General features: G+C 25.9%; 1 protein-coding gene across 1 annotated transcript in view; it reads left to right on the top strand.

The window, feature by feature from the left end:
* Nucleotides 1–22,509, top strand: part of LOC107440906 (LON peptidase N-terminal domain and RING finger protein 3) — a 40,530-nt gene that overhangs the window by 10,290 nt on the left and 7,731 nt on the right. Inside the window, exons 2-7 of the mRNA XM_016053989.4 lie at nt 12,301–12,395; nt 14,586–14,708; nt 15,802–15,900; nt 17,390–17,483; nt 19,835–19,910; nt 21,347–21,461. Coding sequence (XP_015909475.1) covers nt 12,301–12,395; nt 14,586–14,708; nt 15,802–15,900; nt 17,390–17,483; nt 19,835–19,910; nt 21,347–21,461 — 602 coding nt within the window. The remainder of the gene's footprint in view (nt 1–12,300; nt 12,396–14,585; nt 14,709–15,801; nt 15,901–17,389; nt 17,484–19,834; nt 19,911–21,346; nt 21,462–22,509) is intronic.

The following is a 22,509-nucleotide window of genomic DNA, read 5'->3' as shown; positions in this document are numbered from 1 at the left end:
TACATTCATATAAATTTCTTATTACTTCATTTTTGTGAAAATAAAAAATAACAGATTTTTGCATATTAGCATAGTAATTTTATAATAAAGTTGTAAATAAAGTAGAATTTCCAAAAAGTACATTCCGACAGTAATTTTTCATTACTTTGGGGAGTTTTTATGTAAATAATTATTATTTTTTGCTTCCCAGCGCATTAATTTTTATACTTCTAAATGATGTGGAAATTCGATAAAAATGCATCTTTATAAAAAATTATCATTCCCGCGTAGAATTTTCTAAAAATAAAGAATAAAAAATAATAGTTTAACTCATCTTAATTGCGAATATTCATATATTGCGTTATTAAATTGTACGTTTTCTTATAATAAAGATGAGATTAATTCACGTTTTCCATTTCAGTATAAAGTAAATTACCTCTCTTTTTCAAATTAGTAATTATAGTCATTTAGTGCTATTTCGAATCGATAATTCTTCGTGTGAAATATATCTGAACAAACCACAATATGGTGCAATATACAAATGTGAAACTCGCATATTAAACTTTCTTTGATAAAAGCTATGCAACATTAATTCAGTGTCTAGACAGTGAATAAGAAAAGAAATGGCAAAATACTACATTTGTTCTAATGATGCAAAAATTTTTCCTAACTAACAAAGAAGGTCGGGATAAATTTTAACTGCTGATTTTTAGGCACCGGAAATCATTTATTAAATTTATTTTGTCTATTTCGAAATAATTATTTAGTTATTATTCATATATATCAAATAATATAAATATAATATTATACATCAAAAAGTAATATTTTTACCTTGATTTACCGTTCTATTCATCTTGCAGACGACGAACTTGGGCTGTATAATAAAGCTTTAATTTTTAGACTGCCATTTTTAATCGATAATTTTATTATTTACGTTTTAAGAAGCTAAAGCTAAAATATAAAATCTTTTAAGCTAGAATGAAAAATTCTATTAAATTTTTATTAATAAATTCCAATTTTATAAATTCCAACTCTCCATTTTTAATTATTTTTTTTAAATAGTTTATTTGCTTGATTAGAATTCGAAAGAAAAATCGTTTGAAGTTAAATTATTTTTAATGTGATTCTTCCAACTGAATTCGTTATCGTTCGTTTTGCGAAATCCTTTTTTTTTAAACTACTTAATTTATTTTTTTTCTCTTTTCCTCGAAATATATTTTTTTATGCCCGCAACCAAAGCCAAATAGGTAAATAATATAAAAAAATCATGCCAATTAGTAATTGGTACTCGTGGATTTAAATAGCATATCTTTTTCAGTAGATATACCGTTTTTCAGCTGATTAGAATTATGATTGAGATAAATTTTATGAGGTTTCGTAAGTTTATGAATATAAATATCAAAGTTGTGATAACTAATCATAGGTTTCATTATGAGGTTGCCAGTTTGGTATCTTTCTTTAATTTTTTTTTTTTTTTAGTTTTTCCAAAACTATTAATTTGAAATAACTTTTATTAAATTATTATAAAAATGGCAGAAAAATTAATAATTTCGAAAGTCTTGGAAATTTTTCCTTTTGCAATTCTTTTTCTTCTATCTTTAACTAATTTTTCTTACAAAATAAGTTCAAAAAAAAAATTATCAACAATTTGTAATTTATGTGCTTATTTCTATTTTATAAATTTTATCTTGTATATTAAGAAATAATTCTGAATTATTGAAAATATTAAAAGAATTATTCTAATTCGAGGATTTATAAAAAATTTTGGAAAATTGTCTAAATTTCAGTTTATTTTAATTACTTGAGGTTTTTTGAAATATATTATTCTAATTTTTGATTTTTTTCCCCTAAACAAATTATTTTATTTTTTGGAATTTTCTCTAAACTAAAATTATTCTAACTTCTGAAATTTTTTGATTCTAATTTTTGATTTTTTTTTCCTAAACAGATGATTTTATTTTTTGGAATTTTCTCTAAACTAAAATTATTCTAACTTCTGAAATTTTTTTTCCAAATTATTAACTATTCTAACTTTTAAAAATTATTCAACATTAAAAATTTCTAAATTCGCTTTTCGTCTCCGATTTCATATGAACATATAAAAACTTCTCAACTCTAGATATTTTCATTGCATGATTGTGAAAGTGAAATTCCGTTAAAAGTTCGTTTTTATCCATTCGCTGAACGATATCCCTTTTTCGTCAGATGAGGGACTTATATAAGTGACATACATTCTAAAATTATACCCTCACTTCCAAGCATTGACGCATCGTGTTGTAAACTAATTACGTAAAGCTAGCCAGACGCTGCAAAAATGAACCCGAGAGAAAAAAAAAAACTGAGAATATAGAGTTCATAACTCCGTTTATTCATCTGTTAACGGCACGTAAGATTAGAATATTTGAAAGAAGTTAGTGCCTGTTTTTTTCGATTGTTTTCTAAATTTACATAACTGATCCAATCTAAAGCTGCGTTCTATTGTCCTCTGTTTCCGCATCGTTTCGTAACGTGAATCTTATGTAAGTGACCTTGCCTCTACACTAGTGGTTGCATTTGCATGAAGTAGTTAATTTCGTCATTATCTGATATGGCTGTAATAATCAAAAAACCAATTTAGTTTTCAATTCCATATGCAGTACAGAAAACGTATAATTTAACTCATTTTTATTTTGTATTATTTATTAATAGCTTCATTTTGACAGTTACAATTACCGTTTTCTTATGTAATATTTAATTATCATTTATAGTAAAATCTATTTTTAATATCTTACATAACAATTTATTCATGGTCACTAGCTTTAACTAATTATGAAGATATTAATTAAGTTCTATGATGCGAGTCTGATAAATCCATCGCCTTGTTAATAATTACTTATTAGTAATTCATTACACTAGTAATGAGTTAATTAGTTATAAATATTTGAAATAAATCAAAGAATTGTTTCGCACTTTATAGAATTATGAGGATATTAACCGCGTTCTATATGCGAGTCTGATAAATCCATCGCCTTGTTAATTACTTATTAGTAATTCATTACATTAGTAATGAGTTAATTAGTTATAAATATTTGAAATAAATCAAAGAATTGTTTCACACAGTCATATAGTTATTATCATTTTTAAATTCCTGTGTAAGAACAGTTTATTTTGTGACCAGTAATGCTTTATCTAATTATGAGGACATTAACCACGTTCTATATGCGAGTCTGATAAATCCATCGACTTGTTAATAATTACTTATTAGTAATTCATTACATTAGTAATGAGTTAATTAGTTATAAATATTTGAAGTAAATCAAAGAATTGTTTCACACAGTCATATAGTTATTATCATTCCTATGTAAGAACAGTTTATTTTGTGACCAGTAATGCTTTATCTAATTATGAGGATATTAAACACATTCTACGTTGGTCCTATGGTGCGATTCTGATAAATCCATTTATTTGATAATTATTACTTATATTAATCATTCATTACATTAGTAATTCATTACATCAGTAACGAGTTAATTAGTTATAAATATTTGAAATAAATTAAAGAATTGTTTCTCACTGTGGTATAGTTATAACCATTTTTAAATTCTTATATAGGAACATTTTTTTTCGTGGCCAATAATGCATTATCTAATTATGAGGATATTAACCACGTTCATGTTGCGATTCTGATAAATCCATCGATTTGGTAATAATTACTTATATTAGTAATTAATTACATGCAGTGTTAGAACTTTTGGAACTCTCAATATCGTTTTAATTCGCTGAATTGCTAATAACTCTTTGTTTAAATTTTTATATATTACAGTTTATCCCCAATGTCACCTTATCTAATTATTCGTTCTGTGGTACGATTCTGATAAATCCATCGGTTTAGTAATTCATTACATAGATTTTTGAAATTTTGCTACGTGTTGAATCATAATATCATTTAAATTCGCTGAATTACAAATAACTATTTAAATTTCTTACATAAAACAGTTTATTCTCATTGTTACTTTATCTAATTATTAGATATTAGACACGTTCTGTGGTATGATTCTGATAAATCCATCGGTTTGGTAATTCATAGCATAAATTTTAAAACTTCACCTTTAATCATAATTTCATTTAAATTTACTGCACTAGTAATAACTATTTTTAAATTCTTACATAAAAACAGTTTAGCAACATCTCATAGTCATTTAATCTAATTATAAGGATGTTAACCACTTTCTATGAGGCGATTCTGATAAAATCTATCGATTTAGTAATGCTTACTTACATAATTAATTCATTGTATCCATGATTTAAAATTTGGAACATATTGAGCCATATCGTTAACATTTTCCTCAATAATAATCACTATTAAATTCTTACAAAGTAACAACTGTTTATGCATGATCAATATCGCTTTATCTAATTATGAGGATATCTACTACATTAGGTTGTCTGGCCCTGTTTAATTCCTCAATTTAGTAATAATTACTTATATGAGTAATTCATTATGCTCATTTTGAGTTGTCAACTCTTCTTGATTTTCATTTTTTTTCTTCCTGTTTTTATTAGGTAAACCGTGAAAGTAATGTAGTTTCGGTGCACTTTATATTTGTTATCAAGATTTTATTTTTTAACAATAATGTATTTCACCCTCTTTAGCAACAACCTTTCAATGCCAGATAGAAAAAAATGAATTGGTTTTTAAGATTAATGCGCCGAAACGACATTACTTTCCGGTCCCCCCTTATATTAAAAAATGTGTATTATGGAAAACTTCCTAAAATTTCATAAGTTCTCACTAAAAATCCTTATCAAAACAAATGCTTTACTCAATTTATTATTTGCATGAGAATTTATTTAAGTAACTGCACTACTAAATGATGATTCATATAAATTATTCGATTCCGTTGATTCGAATCGCAGAATCAGTCGATTTGAATTATTATTTCGTATGCACAAGATCCCGATTTTGAAGAGTAGCATATTACGTACAGAAGTGTATCATGCAACGTATTAGCAATGCAATTAGTTAAATTTACTTTAAAGTAAAGCGGAGAGAAAATGTTAAGAATCCATGTTTATAATTGATTGATCTAATAAAACTAATAAGTGACTGTTACAAATAAAACGAATAAGTGACAGTTACAAATAAAACAAACAAGTTACTGTTACAAATAAGCTGTTTGAATGAATAGTTTTAAATCATTGATTCGGAGCCACAGTGGGTTAGGAGATAGAGCTTTCGCCTCCAATGAGGTGACCCAGGATTGAATCCCAGTGATTGGTTCATACGAATTCTGCTCTCGCTCCGATCATAGTGCTGACTTAAAATATCCTCAGTAGTAGACGAATCGTGAGTTAGAACCTCTTTGCCGTTATGCTTATCATTGGAGATTTTCGTGGTTTTCCTCATCGTGTAACACAAATGCGGGATGGTTCCATCAAAAAGTCATCCACGAAGGCTAGTCCGTGAAAATGCTTGATCCAGCAGTTACCTTATCTTCTGGATTGGGTTCAAATTCAGAAGTGGGTCGGCTGTACAATGCCGGTTATGAAATAAAATAAAATCCGAAGTAAAATCAAATCGAATTCAAGTAGCGGATTCGAATCGCTACTTGAAATAAGTGCTCCGAATTACACAATTAAACTGATTCGTTTAATCGAATTACCTAGATTTGTTTTGTCCAATTATTTAATTTAGATTTTTTATACTACAACAAACTTTTTTTAATTCATTTATATTGATAAAAAGAATTATTTTATGTAAGATACATTAAAAAAAGATATAATTTTAAATACTTAAAAATCCTAATAATATTTGTTACATTTTCTAATTTGTTTTTAAATAATTTTTTATTCCAGTCGTGGTTTTTATACGTATCTTAAGCATATTAAATCCAGTTAAAAACCACTTAACTGAATAAAAAAATATTTCAATTTATTTATTAAATTTTTTCTTATATAACCGTGTCCTGATTTTAAAATTAATCCCTTACATATTTTTTTAACATATACGGTTAAAAAAGTTAAATGACTCTAGACTAATGAAGAGTTGTAGTGAAAACGCCGAACCGATCTATTAACCTTTGCCTCAGCTAATCGTGGTGTGAATTAAAATTCGTAGTAGTGACGTCGGCGTTAAATTGAACATCTGTGTTATTTTAATCTTACTGTAACTAATTATAAGAAAATCGAAATAGAAATTTGCTTTATATAGAATTACCTGACTTGCTTATTAAGATATTACTGTTTGGCCTACAACGCCCAGTTTATTTTGTTGTTATTCGACTTATGTAAATTTAATTATCAGTAATCGTTTGAATTACTTAGAATCTCTGTTTTTATCTTTTTCATTGCAATTTCTTTGCCTTTAAGATTTATCATTATAATTGTAGTTGTTGCAGTTTTTTTACTTCTTATTGTTATTGTTTTTTTAAACTTATACAGTATTTTATTCACGTTTCATTAAATAAGCTTTGTGTGATTTATCTTCTCCCGACAAGGAAAATTGAAGAACATTTTAAGCGTTATAAAAATAAATGCAAATTATGGTCTGATTGCCGAAGAATTATTATGGTCAGTAAGAATTGTTATGAATAGATTGGTAGTAATCATAATATTAATTTAGTCTGCAAATATGAGGTGGTTTTAAATAAACAAAGAATAAGGGGTTTTGTCATGGGGGACGATGAGTGTATGTTCCCCTCAGTAATTATAAAGCTTTAAAAATTCCCCTCAATATTTCAGATTAATAAAGAAAATTTTCTTGAATTATTGTGGATTTAAATTCTTAAAAGTTAAAAACAAGATAGAAATAAGAAATAATTAATCTTTTTGTCGGTATTTAGCACATTAAAGAAGAAGAAAAATTCTCATGTGCGAAATTTAGAGAATTATTAGGATTGTATAATTTTACTATTAGGATTGTGTATTGTGTAATTTAATTCCACCACCCCTAAAATATTAAGCTTCTGCTATGTCCATATGTTTTGTAAATGTTTCAATATGTCCTGAAGCTGGTTTTTTTCTTCAAATTTACTCAAATACCACTTTTTCTTCTACTAGGATGCACATTTGGCTTTGTTTGTTGCCCAATCTTTTGCATTCCTGGATTATTAATCTTTTTACGATCAACTTTTTTACGTTTATTTTTTGAATGTTTACTGTATTTAAATCAGATAAAAGTAAGAATAAAATTCTAATTTACGTATATGGATTCTAATTTACGTATGTGAATTCTAATTTACGTATATGGATTCTAATTTACGTATATGGATTCTAATTTACGTATATGGATTCTAATTTACATATGTGGATTCTAATTTACGTATATGGATTCTAATTTATGTATGTGGATTCTAATTTACGTATGTGGATTCTAATTTACGTATATGGATTCTAATTTACGTACATGGATTCTAATTTTCGTATATGGATTCTAATTTACTTATATAGATTCTAATTTACGTGTCTGGTTGTAAGAGGAGTTTGAAGGAGTATTAAAAGTAAGCTAAGTTATTCGCCCATCATAATAGAACTCTTCATTTATTTATTTATTTTTTAAAATTACATACCTTTTCCATCCACTTATTCTCTCACAGATGCTAAATTTTAATCAAATATTTACAGAATGAGTTGCAATCAGTAGCATTTTATACAGAAGCGTTTATTTTAATTATTTATTTAATTCATTTACAAATTTTTAATGCTTATTTCTAAACCAGTACCATCCATTTTATACACAACCAAACTTTTTACTGACTTCCATTTATTTTATTTATTCATTATTTTTAATTGAATGGAAGGGGATAGAACATATTCTCCTTACGCTTGAAGAGAGTATTTTGTTTGAAAGGAAAGAATTATCTTAGTATTTATTTATTTATTTGAACTTCTTAGAATGAATTTTTACCTTTCTTTTAAAATGGTGTAGAATAAAAATTGCAACAAGTTTTAAACATTCTTTTTTAATAGAAACCTAAATCTCCTCTCTCACTGTGCTTTTTCTAAACTTAAAAATGCATTCAATTAGAAAAATAAAGCTTTTTTTTTTTTTTTTTTTTTTTTGGAAAAAACTGCTATAATTTTGAATTACAAAGAATTTTTTAAAAACATAATCTATTTAGTTTTGATTATTTTTCATTGATTATGCGATTTTTTGGCAGAGTAGTGATGGCCTTTTGATAATATTTGGGGATAATGCGTTTTTTTGCATTTCACTGCTCTTTTTACAATACTAAAGCCCGTATATGCAAGCTATGAAGTTTTTTTTTTCTTCTAAGGATCCAATTATACTCCACCCTTTCACTTTGTTTTTTGCACATGCAGCAAATATTGTAAATAGAGCTTTACAAAATACATCCTGCGTTTGAATTAATGGTATAGTTTTCAAATTTCCAGACTGTTTATATTGTGAGCTATTGTTGCTTCTAAAAAATTTCATCGAAACTTCTGCTGATGTTTTTTTTCTCTATCAAATGAAGTATATTTTATTAGTTCGTTTAGAGAAATAAAGATGGCAGCACTAAAGGTTCTTTTATAATATTATTCCTTCTGGAAATGGAGTATCTCAGTATTTCTAAATTGTTGAGAGAATAAAAATCATGCTATTCGCAATTTTTTTCAGATTTCTAAACGGGTTAGTTACTTAACCCTAAAAAAGTATAAACATAAGAGTATTCAAAAATAAATTTCTCTCACTGTTTTTTGTAGGAGGAATGTGCTGATTTTTCTCTTTTTCCCCCCTATTGAATCCTACATAATAAGTAATCTAATGTGAATTATATTTTATAAAGGCTCATCTTGAAATATTTAGTAATTTTAACAGCAGTAATGTAAAAAGCCAATTTTTTTTTTTTTAAATAATATTAAAAAGGTCATTTAATTTTTTTTTAAAGATTATATTTCTAATATACTAAAAGTAGAACAAAAAATTCTAAATCATTAATAAAACACTGAAAGTACCAAATGTTGCAAATTCTGCCAAATCTTTGAAACACAATTTTTATATTTTGTCATCTTGAGGCTTGTTTTTGTTACACTGTTTAAAGTTAATAAATAATTAGTTGCTATTTTCTTTGCTTTTTAATGGAGTGTTATATTAATTGATTTTTGTTACAGAGAAAACAATTGCACTGAAAGTGCTAATGGCAACTATTAATTTTTTTACCTGCAATTATATTTGTTATTGACCTTTTTATTTTACTATTTTTTACTTACTGTACAAGAAAATACCTGTTTATACAGTGTGTCTATAAAATCTCCCTTATTCCTATTTTTATTACAAACCCAGATACCCTAGCATTAGTCTTAAATCATTTGTCTAAAGCATTATATTGTTTAAATATTATTCTGTATATATTATTTTCCACTATTTTGATATACATGCAGAAGCTGGAAGTTATTTTTCTCATTTTATCATAAAATAATTTGCATTGTATATAATGTTTTTACATTAATTTGCACATTTGACTTTGTTCATAAACTTTTTAGCTCTAATTATGTAATTTTATGTTAGTATAATTGAAATTTATAACTGTATTACTCATAGATTAATCCTTAGTTTATGGATAAGGTTTTATTACATAATATTTTGTGTCTGATGGCTCTGAATTCAAAACTAGCTAAATTCATTTTTAAGAATGTTTTGAGTCAAAAAAACACCTGTTGGTCAACTATTAAATGTTTTTGTGTCAAAAACATGTAGGCTAATGTAAATTTTAAAAAATAAACCAACAATATCTTTAATTTGCTGTTGAGCTATATATGTTCAAGAAAATATTAAATACAAATTTAGCATTGTATTTTTTTTCTAATGTTATTCAAAAATATTTAATGTAGATAAATATTTTAGAAAAGAATTAAATATCTTCAAAAAATCAGGGTTGGGTTTTTGACGTCAAAAAGTGGTTTTTGACATGACAAGGGTATAATACTGGTTTAAACCGTCAAAAACTGAAGTTTGCCAAGAAAATATATAAACTTCAATTCTACCAACAGTTGCCATGCATTATATTGAAATTTAATTATACTATACAGGGGTCTGTTTAGAAGAAATTTGGGTCCGTTAACGGACCCTTCACAAAATATCTTTTCATAAAAACGGACCCTTCACAAAATATTTTAACTTAAAAACGGTCCTTCACAAAATGATTTTTCTTTTAATCGGACCCTTCACAAATTTGTTTATCTTCATTATTATTTTGTTAATCGAATAAACCCTTTCCAGGGCATAAAACAAGAAAGATGGATGTAAACGAATTAAGTTTTGTCTTCGGCAGACGATTCTTCCATTATTCGTCCAAAATTAATATTCTGCGTTCAGCAGTATAGGCTAAATACCAAATATTTGTATGTTGTATCTCTAATTTATAAGCAGCAATTGTTGTTTATTTTTTAAAATTTAATATTTTTAATTATAATTTTACAGTGTTGAGCATAATCTTGTATGTCTTTACAATTTAAAAACTCCTTGAAAAAAAATTTTTTTGCAATAGCGGACCCTATTTGCACAAATTTGTAAAAGCGGACCCTGGTTGAAAGAATGTGAGTAATTTTTTCACAATTTCTCGAAAAACGGACCTTTCACAAAATGTCTGGACAGACCCCTGCTATAGGCAATCAGCAGGTTTTAAAATATTTTTTAATTAAAATTAAGGTAAAATAACAGATTTAAAATCTCAGAAATTTATATTCAAATGCATGTGCAGAAAAATTTTGCAGAAAAATTTTTTAATTATTTATGTTTTGAAAAAAAAAATTTTTTTTTTTTGATACTTTAGAAAATTAAAAGTTTATTACTATGCATTTTTGACATATAAGGAACATATAACTAATATTTATAAGGAACTTACAAGTTATGTTGTGTAAATACAAACTTGATACAAGTGTATAAAAAAAATTTTTAATGTTATACCGAATATCTTTATTATCCAGTATGTTAATTTGAATTTAAAAGTAGTTATATTTGTGAATAATGATAAATATAATTCATATTGTTTATTATATTTATTTATAATTATTACACTTATCATTTTAAAACAATTTTTACCTCTTAATTTTTTTTTTGTCCACTTGTATTAAGAATACAAATAATGCATATCTTGAAAGCAAGAAGTAATTATTCAACAGCTGAATATTTAGATATTCAACAAAACTATATGGTATTCAGCAGAATGAAATTCACAAGTATTTGGATAAACTAAATTTTCAGCATAGTAAATGAATAGGCTGAATATACTGTAAATCGACACTAACTACACTGTGTATTTAACAGAAAGCACTTAAATTTGTATTGTCTTATGTTAAAAAGATTATTAAGAATATTTAAAAGAATATTAAAAAGATTTTTCTTTAAAAGATGTCTAATGTACAAAACTGCTATTGTTTATCTTTAAAAATGTCTAATTTTTAGTATAATCTATACTATACACTAAATTTGGTTATAAATAAATTTGGTTATAAATAAATTTCTTAATAATATCACTGCAGATTTTCAATAACACATGAAAATGAATACATAATATTACAAAAGATGTGAGCTTACAAAAGTACAAGATGTTGGTTACTATTCAAAATATAAGTGTGTCTTCAAAATTTTAAATTTATTTTTTCTAGAACATATTTAGAAACACTATCCTTTATAAAAAATATATAAATTTTATGTATTAATTAAATTTCACATATGAATATAGGTTTTTGACATTTTCAACATTTTTGACAGTGAAGTTTTTGACGTGACGGTTTAAACTGTCAAAAACTGTCACATGTCAAAAACCTGCCAACCCTGCAAAAATAATAAATATCTAAAATTAGTTGGGAAATTTGGATTTTATATTTAGTTATTGTATAGCTATTTAAAGTAAAAATATTTAAAGAACTCTGATTTTGACAGAAAATTTAGTTATGTATTTTTCAAAAAGTAATTTGTTCTAAAACTTTTTGAAAAAATTAAAAGAAAGAATATAAATTTATATATTAATTTAAAAAAAAATCCGATTTTGTTAAATGAAAAGGATCCTTCAAAAATAAATATTTAAAATTAAAAACATGTAGTTCTTATATTTAGATTTTTTAAAAAAAAAAAATGCCTGGTTTTAATAAAAAGGTGAAAATTTAAAAAAAAATTCGGTGGGTGACTTGTTTTTATTTTTGATCAAAATCACTCAATGAAATTTGAGATTAAAGGTAGGACTGACTCTAACAAAGTATTTAGAAAATAGTTCTAGCTAATTTTGAAAAAAAAAAAATCTTGCTCATGCTAACAATATTTTTTGCTGTTATACTAATTTATTAAGTTATGACTAAGTCGTTAATTATAATATTTTAAAGATTCATTTTGAATTTTAGATCAGTCTACTACAGATGAGAACAATGCAAATAATGAGGAATCATTCCAGAACTTTGATGCTTGTTGCAGCTTTATTGAAAGTCCTTCCTTAAAGGTACATAAATTTTGTTACTATTGGAAACAAAATAATATTTTTAATAAATTTTTATGTTGTTTAATTCAAAAATAAGATACATTAATGTTAGATTTAATGCAGGATAAAAAAAAGTTCAATCTAATTGAAACCAAGCTGTTTTAGACAAAACGATATTTTTACAAAATTTTTATGTTGTCTTATTCAAAAATAAGATACATTAATGTTAGATCTAAGGCAGGATCAAGAAAAGTTCAATCTAATTGGACCCAAGCTGTTTTAGACGAAAATCATATACACCACATCTGGCTGGGGGAGCAGACATAGTTGGATCAAAATTACACTCTACTAGTACTTGTAGATAAGCATTTCAAGATATAACAAATTTTGTAGAAATTACATGGCCTACAGACAAGACTGTTTCTTCTCCATTTTTTATTTGAATCAATGAGTTCAAAAATGGGTCATCTAGAAATTAAAATCATCATAGTAAATTTCCCATGGTGTTTGTCTATTTTTGGACACATTGATTAAGTTATAACTAATGTTAAAAACAATTCTAATTGTGTAGTACTGATTACATGAAACTAAACTCAGTTGCATGATAGCCCAAAGAAGGCTAAGGTATTTGAACAATGCCTAGGGGGGCACATTGTGTACCTTCTAATAAGCCTATAATTATTTCCTACTGTGCAGGAGCAGATGTTTCGGTTGCCCTCAGTGCTAAGTTCCCAAGCATGCTTGGTACTCATTTTATCAACCCACTGAAGGGATGAAAGGCTGAGTCACCCTTGGCCAAACCTGAGATACTGATTACATGAATTAACTATTATTTTTACATTTTTCTTTGGCAGTTAAACAAAGAAATATTTCCTCCCATTGTTTTTTTTTCTCCAAACCATTTTTAAGCAACATTGTTTTCAAAGTAAGACAACTTTATACCTCCTTTTTTTTCCATAAATTATTTTTTATATTAACCCTCTAAGAATTATGACTCAGAGCAAAATTTTGTCCCTGAAAAGTACTACTTTACTTTTTGAGCATCAATGGGAAAATCTAGTTTTTGTTGCTGGGAAGCAGTCAACTAAAGGTTTGGAATGGCAAGTTTCTTCTACAGTTGTAAAAACCACCTTAGAAGAAATAGGTTTCTTCCAAGCCTTTATAATTGCAATGTACAGTAAAGAACCCATTATCCGGAAATCGGAAAACCAAAAACGCGGAACAAAATTCGATAAATTTTCCCTCCATTTTTTTTAGGAACATTTTTTTTTCCCTCATAAGATTTTAGGATTTTTCTTTCTTTTTTGAAAGATGTTTACCTTACCATCATTTTGGAAATAATCATTAGTGAATTACTTTGTTTTTTCTTCTTTTTTAGATTATTTCTAAAGATTTTTTTAGTTGGGTTTAACAATAAAAAAATGGCTTTTTGTAACGATTCAGAAAACCGGAAAAATCAGTTATCCGGAATAGCGATGGTCCCGCTCATTCCGGATAATCGGTTCCCTACTTTAGTTTAAACAGCAGTATTAATTTCCAAGCTATTTATTCCGGTGTATTATTTTTTATGTTTACAAAAACTTAAAAACAAAGATTGGAAAGAAAACTAAATTTCTTAGGAAATTAAAATAATTTTAGTCCTCCAATATTTTACTTATGTAAAAACCTATTTCACTTAAGAATATAGTAAAACCCTATTTTATAATTAAAGAACTTTAAAAATCTTGTAATAAAATTTTATTAATTCTATCAAATTAACAAACCATTTACAAAACATATATTTTATTATCAATCATATTTTGAATTCACAATTTCAAATAGCCTATTAGTTTTCATATTCAAAAACTGTTAAATATACATGTCCAAACTGACTCTTATGTAATGTACCTAGATTTTAAATTTCTGTATAAAATTAAAAGAGTTGATTTAAAAACTTAACTTTCTGGTATAATATTAATCTTAATTTCTTTGAATTTAAGCAGTATTCATAATACGTATTGCTAAACCACTGTGTTGTATTGTAATGTTCATTTTAGTTTTTTCCATTTTGTCGAGTTTTTTCAAGCTTCTTCCAGTCTTCTGGGAAATACCCAAAATGCCGACCCTGATTTGGAATAAATTATAACTAAGAGAGTTAAAAAAATTTATTTTTGTTTCCAATTATTTTTTAAGCAATTACTAGTTTTACATGGTTTGTAATTTTATTTATAGGAGTGCTTAAGGGAAGGAAACTTACTAGTCAACTCAGAAAAATATCTTGAAGCTATACAGTTACTTTTAATCTGCTCTGTTTTTCATCCCAGTGATAATAAAGCTAAAGACAAAGCTATTGAGGTATGTTTAGCGTGTTCTCACTTATCTTACAGTATGTACTTTCTAATACTTGTGTGTAGATTATACTCCAGTTTGTTTTCTTACAAATATGTTAGAATCTTATGTAACAAAAATCATTATACTTAAATATCTAAGCAATTTTCATTACATGATTTATATAACTGTAAATGATTTTTTTTTTTTTACTTAACCATGTTTTTTTCTGATTTTCTGTGTCATCTGTATTGATATTTAGTCTAGATATTCCTATCGCAATTATAAATATTTTTTTGGGTAATATTTAGGTAAAACATATATAATTTTTAATTTTTCTCAAATAGAGATTCATATTTTTAATTATCGAGATGTTTTTATAAAGAATGACTGTCTTTTTACGGATGGAATTTAGAGCAGTCAAAGGTTTATCTATGTAAAATATACAAAAGTTTTTTTTTTTTAATTTATTTCTCTAAATAATCTGTGTTCTTTATAATTTCTAGAATTTTACAGTAATCAACTTTATTTCCTAAAGGTAAAAAAGATTCAGAAAAATATTATTTAAATTAATTTTTCACACAGTTCCTTTTCTATACAAAAAAATTTTTTTTTTCTGATGTCTTATTAATTGCTTTATTTTTCATCAATTTAGAGAGCAAAAATTATCTTAGTTTCATGCATACATTGTATCATAAATAGGACATTATGAGATAAAATATATGTATGTGGTATTGATGTTGGAATGAACTATATAAATTATGAATATACTATAGGCAACAAACTATAAAAATACCTACATAAAAGTAAACACTGAATCATTGGTATCAGAAACTCAGTTTGGTTCTTTGTTAAGATCGCACATATATCAATACTTGATACTAATTATACTTATCGTGGATGAAAGCTAACATACAATTTAAGCAAAAACAAAGAAATTTGGAAAAATGAAATTGCGTAAGTTCTTGAGGGTTAGTCAAACAACTTTCAAAAGTGCAGAATTCTGCATAAAATGTATTACCCAGTCATGGACATTTTTAAAAATATTATATTTAAAATTTCTAATTGTCTTTTCCTTTGAATTTTGTACATAAGTTTGACAATAAACTTCTTTTAATAGCTTTTCTATAAACATTTGCTGAAAGATCCAAAATATATGAAGAAATGTGATTGCAGTTCAGTGACAAAGGATTTAGAAAATATTTTTGACCCTTTAAAGGTTAGATCATTTAATTTTTTAATCAAAATTTATTATAAATGTGATGAAAATTTTTAAATATGCTAACTTTTTAAATTTTTATAAAATTTTTAATATACTGTTTTAAATTGTGTAGTTTATAAGTAATCTCTTTTTGCTCTCTCTCTCTCTCTCTCTGTCCTTAAGTGTGTATTGATTATTGTTAAAAAAAACTGCAGGAAATTAAATTTAGATCTTTAGCTTTCAGCCTTGAAATCACTATTAATATAAAATATATTATATAAAATTTCAGATTTGATTCTGATCTGATTCTTATTTCAGATTTGCGGACTTCCAAGAATCACTTGTAATCCGATGAGATTTTCACCGCAATTTAAAATTTAATGTGAGAATTAAATTCTACAATCTAGAATTTAAATTTTGAAACATTCGCTGAATTGCGTTAGCAAGATGTTTTCAAACATGCAACTCTTCCGCAATTATAATTTTTGGTTTGTCGGATTTTCGTAGTTTTTAAATCTTTGAAACTATGCCGGAATCCTCTAATATCGTGAGATTCATGTTCACGCAATTTTAATATCTAAAATCGATTTTCGTATTTACCTAATTTAGAAAGCTTACACCGCGATTCATATTCAAGCGAGTTTAAAATCAGATGTAGCTATTCCTATTCACTTAATCTAAAGAGTCATGCGTATCGCGATTCATATTTACGCAATTCAAAAGCCCAATAATATGATTTGTATTTTAGTGTTCTTAAAATCCAATATTGTGATTATTAATATTCATGCAATTTTTAAATCCAGTATCGAGGTTCTTTCAGAACTGAGTTTTTTCTTAAGTAAGTTACTTTAAAAGTGTGTTATTTTTATTGATGAGTAATTTAATTATTAAAAAAAAATTATATTAACTATGAATAGTATGTAAACTTATATCTTATCAAGTTTTTACACATAAAATTTTCAGTAAGTGTAATAATCATCCCTGGTATAGTAAAAAATTGACTTTTTAATGTTAATTAATAATGTTAAGATTTGTTAATTATGCTTAATGTGTACTCTTAAAATCTTGAAAATTGGTGATTATTGCTGATTATCTAATAATTTTATCATAAATAATTAGATCATAGATTCTATTACTAATAAACTATTTTACTAACGTTCAAATTTGCAAGAATTTAAACATTAGGAATAACAAACCATTCTGTAATAAGTTGATTGTAATAATAATCAATATCATTAAATAAGTGAAAGCTCAAAATTATTCAAAAGCAACTTATAATGAAGTTAGTTTAAATGCAAAGTAAGCATGATTGTCAAAATTTCTGAAATTATTTAAAATTCTTTGCATGAAATTAATTTAAAATTCTCTTATACAACTTTTTAAAATAGCATCTTTTTTTTTAAAGAGAGAAAAAATATAATTTTAAATCTCAACTCTTGTTTCACATGTTTATCCATGAATATATGACATCTTACATCATCAATAATTTTGATACATATTTTCGCAGGTTATAAGCTGTGAACATCTGAATAAACCAAAAGAAAACCAAGATCTAGTCCTTCTTATGAGAAAGTTGTGTGAAGATATTACAAAGCTTAGTGGTAATTTTTTATTTTATTTATTTAATTTTTTTTTTGTTTTTGTTTGACTGTTTCTAACAAGTCTATTTTAAAATGACTATAACTTTCAGATTGTTTGAATCTTTTTCTCTTCGAGAATAGAATTTGGAGTCAAGCTTGGTTAGAAAATGAAAGTTTAAAAATTGTCTTTAAACACAAATGAAGAAAATTAAAAAAGGGAGGGGACAATGAAACATTTTTTTTTTATCAATTCAATAGATCTCAAGAAAAGTTAGCTTTTTTGACAAAAATAAGTACAAAAAAAATGGTAGAAACATTTAAAAATATAAATGCATTTAAATTTTGCAACAATTATTACTTAGTGTATAAAAATTACTCAATGGTCCAAATCACCTGTCAGAATCTTTAATCAGAATTAGCTTAAATTTGTTGTGGAGACATATTAAATATAAGTAATAAATTGATTGAAAAGTTAATTGCAAATTTTACCCAGACAAGTTTTAATTATCCCTTTAATTGATTGATACAAAATATTCTGGTAATGATAATAATTCCAATAGGAAGTTATTTTGTGAAATTTTTAGTGTTGATAAAACTATTACTAATCTGCATGAATTTATTATAATAATACGAAAAAATTCTGTTATTTTGTGATTGTTCTCCACACTTATAGTTGCATCTTGACTTGCATAGTGAGCCAGTCTTTTTTCTCTGAAAAAAAATAGTGTATAACAGGAAAATTATTATTACAAATCTGTACATGTTCTAGAATACTATGTTTATCAGAAAAAGTGTAACTTTATGAAAAAAAGTCAAATGAATGGAACAACATGTTTAAAATATTTTAAATTTAATTTATATATTATGTGAATTGCGTTTTTGAGATTGTTAACTTGATTGGACAAACTTGATCGGACTTTATTTTCCTTTGCTTGTTTATTATTTTTTTTGACTTTATTTATTTAATTACTTTTTAAGCAATAGCAACACAGTACCTACTTTATTCCGTAGTTAAACCACTTTTCTCAAAATAATTTATGTGTATAAAATAAATTGCTGGAATAGGTAAATTGTTAGAAGAAGAAAATAATTGGATTTAAAAAATCTTTCAAATATCAGCCTGTCTTCTGCTAGGTCATGAATAAAATGAAATCATGTAGAGCATTCATCATTATTAACAGCAATCATATCTTAACTAGTTGAACAAACACACAACATACTGAATATTTGGCATAAAGGGGAATGAAGAAAGTTATGTGTAGTCAGCTGTCTAAAAGTGGCAGAATCGCTTATAAAGGCAAAAAATTCATGGCCTTTTGTCTTGTGCGAAACAAAAGCGTATTAGGATAAAAATTGATTTGAAATTTTTGAGAAATATTTTTTTAAAAAAATAAGTATAGATTATGAAAAAAATATTGTTGCTCAAAACAATAAATATAATGGTGGGTGACGTGTAAAAAGCACATTTTTTTACAACCTTGGTTTGAAATATTTGAAACTAAATGTTGTGTGTATTTTCCAGGTAACTTGTTCTAGACAATCTACAAAATAAGTAGTATCTATTTAAAAATTCCATTTTTTAAAATATTGTATTCTTCTTAGCATGTAGGGCAGGGGTGGCTAACCTTTATACACCAACGTGCCGTTTTCTCTAAAAAATTGCTTAATGAGGTCATAGACGTGCCGTCAAATAATTTTGACTTCCTGATTATTGGGAAAAGAATAATACTAAATACTATCAACTCAAAACTCTTTATTTACATTGAAAAAAAAATACATTTTGCAATGTCTCAGTTATACAAGTAATTCAACTTAAAGTAACATCAGTGTGACTTCTGTTGTTGCAGATTAGATGACCAATAACTTATATTAGATTGTAAGATGTTATTTTAAGCAGGACTGTTGATTTTTTTTGTTATTTATTTATTGTTAGCTTGTTTTTTACTGTTAATAATTGTTTTTTAGCATTAATTTTTAATTTTTCTATTAATAATTGTTTATTATTTTGTTTGTTTTTTGTGAATTTTAATTTAATTGTTACATATGCTTCATAGCGTAATAGCATTTGTGTAATAACAATTCATAGTGTAACAACAATTGTGATCGGTGGAGTGCCCAAAATATTGTGTCGCGTGCCATTGGTTCGCCATCCCTGATGTAGGGGATACAGAAATGACACTGTTTCTGGAAACACACATACATTCAGGTAAACTAATCATCGAGTCAATAAAAAGATTACTCATTTGGCTGAACTAATTGACAAAGATGAGTGTTCACAATTTGCTATGTATGCTCAGACCTGCTACTAATCTCCAACTTGCATCTCCTGTTGCTACTTATTGTTTTTAACAGTGAATTTTCTATTTATTCAGGAGAAAAGTTTGTGATTAATAGAATTGGAGCATCTCTTATTGACAAGCAGGATTTTGAATGTCCATTGTGCATGAGGTACTGAAAAATATTTATTAGATTTTCTTATATTCTATTTACTCAAATTTAAATTTGAAATAAAATGGTTTGCTTATTGCTATGTTAGCCCGAAATAAGCTACTCTATTTGAAGTTGCAGTAAATTTTTTGGTTATTAATCAGATATTTTCTAGTTGTATTATGGTTTCTTTGACTTGTCATGTTATTTATGTTATTAAAACCATGCGAATTAATTTACCAAACAATTTGTTTATAGTTTTATTTCATTTCTTTATTGTACAAAATGTTTAAACTACTATATTATATTGTTTCATTTTAAGAATTGATCTTGACATAATTCTTAATTTATTTGAAGTCCCTTAGGGTTTACCTTTTTTTCCCCTCTTGGAAATGTGGGATTTTGAACTCCTGAGCTCCAATTGTAGTTATCTTTTCTATGTTTTTTCTTTTCTTTGACATCAGACTGAGTTAATAATGCCATTTGTTGATCAGCTTCAAAATCATAAGCATGCCCAGACATATTTTATAAGGGTGGGCTATTATAGTTATAAAGGTTTACACATTTTAGTATTTGTCTTTTCTGTTGAAAGTTGATGTTAATTCATAATAAAACACTGCATTTTACTTCCTTTTGGCTCATTGTTATTATTCATATTGTGCTAATAGTCTCCCTTATTCAATATTTGATTATAAAGTACTATCTGGGCAAAAATTAAAAAAAGAAGAACGCGTAGGTTCCAAAGTTTTTTTAATTTTATTTATTTAAATAATCTTCAGGATATCACGTTTTGAAAACAGTAATGGAGTTCAATGAAGTATAGAATTATTGCGATCTTATACATTTTAAGCTCCTTAGCTAATTTATTATTAAAATAATCTTTTTTATATATAAATTCATTTATTTGTTTATAAAAATATATTATTTGATTACAAAAGGAAAAATAAGTTATTTTACTCTAGTACTTTTATTGCTCTACTTTTACAACTAGCTATTATATGTTACTTAGGAACTTTAAGACACTTTTAATGAAGACAAGTGAAAAGATTTAAGTTTATAAAAATTAAAGTTTAAAAAAGTAACTTTTCAAAATTATTGCATCTTTTTTTTTTTGGTAACACAAAAAACCCTACTCACTCAACTTCTAATTCGAAATATCTATAAATTTATGTTTTCCCCCCTAAAAAAGTTGTGCAAGCATATCGCTAAATATGGCCAGTTAAAAAAAGAATGTATAAATAAGTAAATTTAAAAAATGAAAATGTGTTTTATACCTAGATATTAATGTAGCTAAAATTACAATTTAAATGAACAACTATTTTTTTCGAATCATATATCAGAAGTTGTCTACAAAGCTAAGTCTATATGTTTTTTTCTCAGACTCAACTGAAACTTTTTTAAAGAATTGATACTAATATTATTATATAGTATTACTTAAGATTTATTTTCTTGTTAAGGTTTTTGTGGGAACCAATTACTACTCCTTGTGGCCACACATTTTGCAGAGTTTGCTTATATCGCTGTTTTGATCATCAACCAACTTGTCCCCTCTGTAAAACTTCTCTCACCACTGTAAGTATTATAAATATATTTTCGGTCTGTTGTTTAAACATCACATTAATTGACTGAACATGGTTAAAATATTTTTTAAATTTTGTTCTGTAAATCTGAGAATTTTCAGAACTAAACTACTATTTTCTTAATAGCTTTTTATGACTTAGTTAATTTTAAAAACTGTTTAATTTTTTTTTTTTTAATTTGAAATATAAAGCATTATAAATTTTGAGGTCACTTTTTCTGCATTATGTTTTATGTATATTTTATTTCACTTGATAACTGTTACTGTCTATGAAGATAGTAATCAATGATCAAGAAGCAAAACAATGATCAAGTTTGAAAAACATTTGTAAGTCAGAGTTCCTGCACTAAAATATCTAGTAACCAGGAATTTTCTGATTTCACCAAACATTTGTGCTAAGTTTTAAGAAAAGTTGTTTTGAAAAAAATCTAAATTCCATTTTTTAAAAACATAAACTATATGATCAAAGCCTGCAAGTTTTCAATGTACATAACAAATATTTGTTTTAATAAATTTTTCAAAAAATTTTAATTTGCAAATATATTTTTAATACTCTCAATAAGCTATCACTTGGTGGTCGAAAAATGAAGCTTGCTACAAGCATGCATTACTTTTCCAAAAAGTTTTATAATTTAGCTACTTATTCAGTACACAATTTTTCTTTCTTTCCTCTTTTTATGTATGAACCTAGAGGTCTTATTGTTTTTAAAAATATCTGTTCATAACTTGTTATGTGCACTAAAACAAGACCTTTTTATTAAAACTTCACACTTTGAAAAAACATGCAAAATTAAAGTATTTTAAAGAATTCTATAAAGTGCATGCTAAAAAGTATGGAAAAATATTAGGAAATTTTAATTGTCGTGGGATAAAAAATTCTGCCTAAATCAAAAAAACTGATAAAATAGAAATTTATTTTCTTTATGTGTAAGTAGTAACAGTTGCTAGTGTGCAAGTAGTTTCTCTTCACCATATATTATAAAGGACATCTATAGTTGGAAAACATTGCGGTAGTGAAATAGATGTCTTCTTTAATTTCTA

The sequence above is a fragment of the Parasteatoda tepidariorum genome, chromosome 12, assembly GCF_982258835.1.
Source record: "Parasteatoda tepidariorum strain Cologne lab strain chromosome 12, Ptep-v5.0, whole genome shotgun sequence".
Taxonomy (NCBI): domain Eukaryota; kingdom Metazoa; phylum Arthropoda; class Arachnida; order Araneae; family Theridiidae; genus Parasteatoda; species Parasteatoda tepidariorum.
Note: the sequence above shows the minus strand (reverse complement) of the source record. Positions and strands in the feature narration are given on the sequence as shown.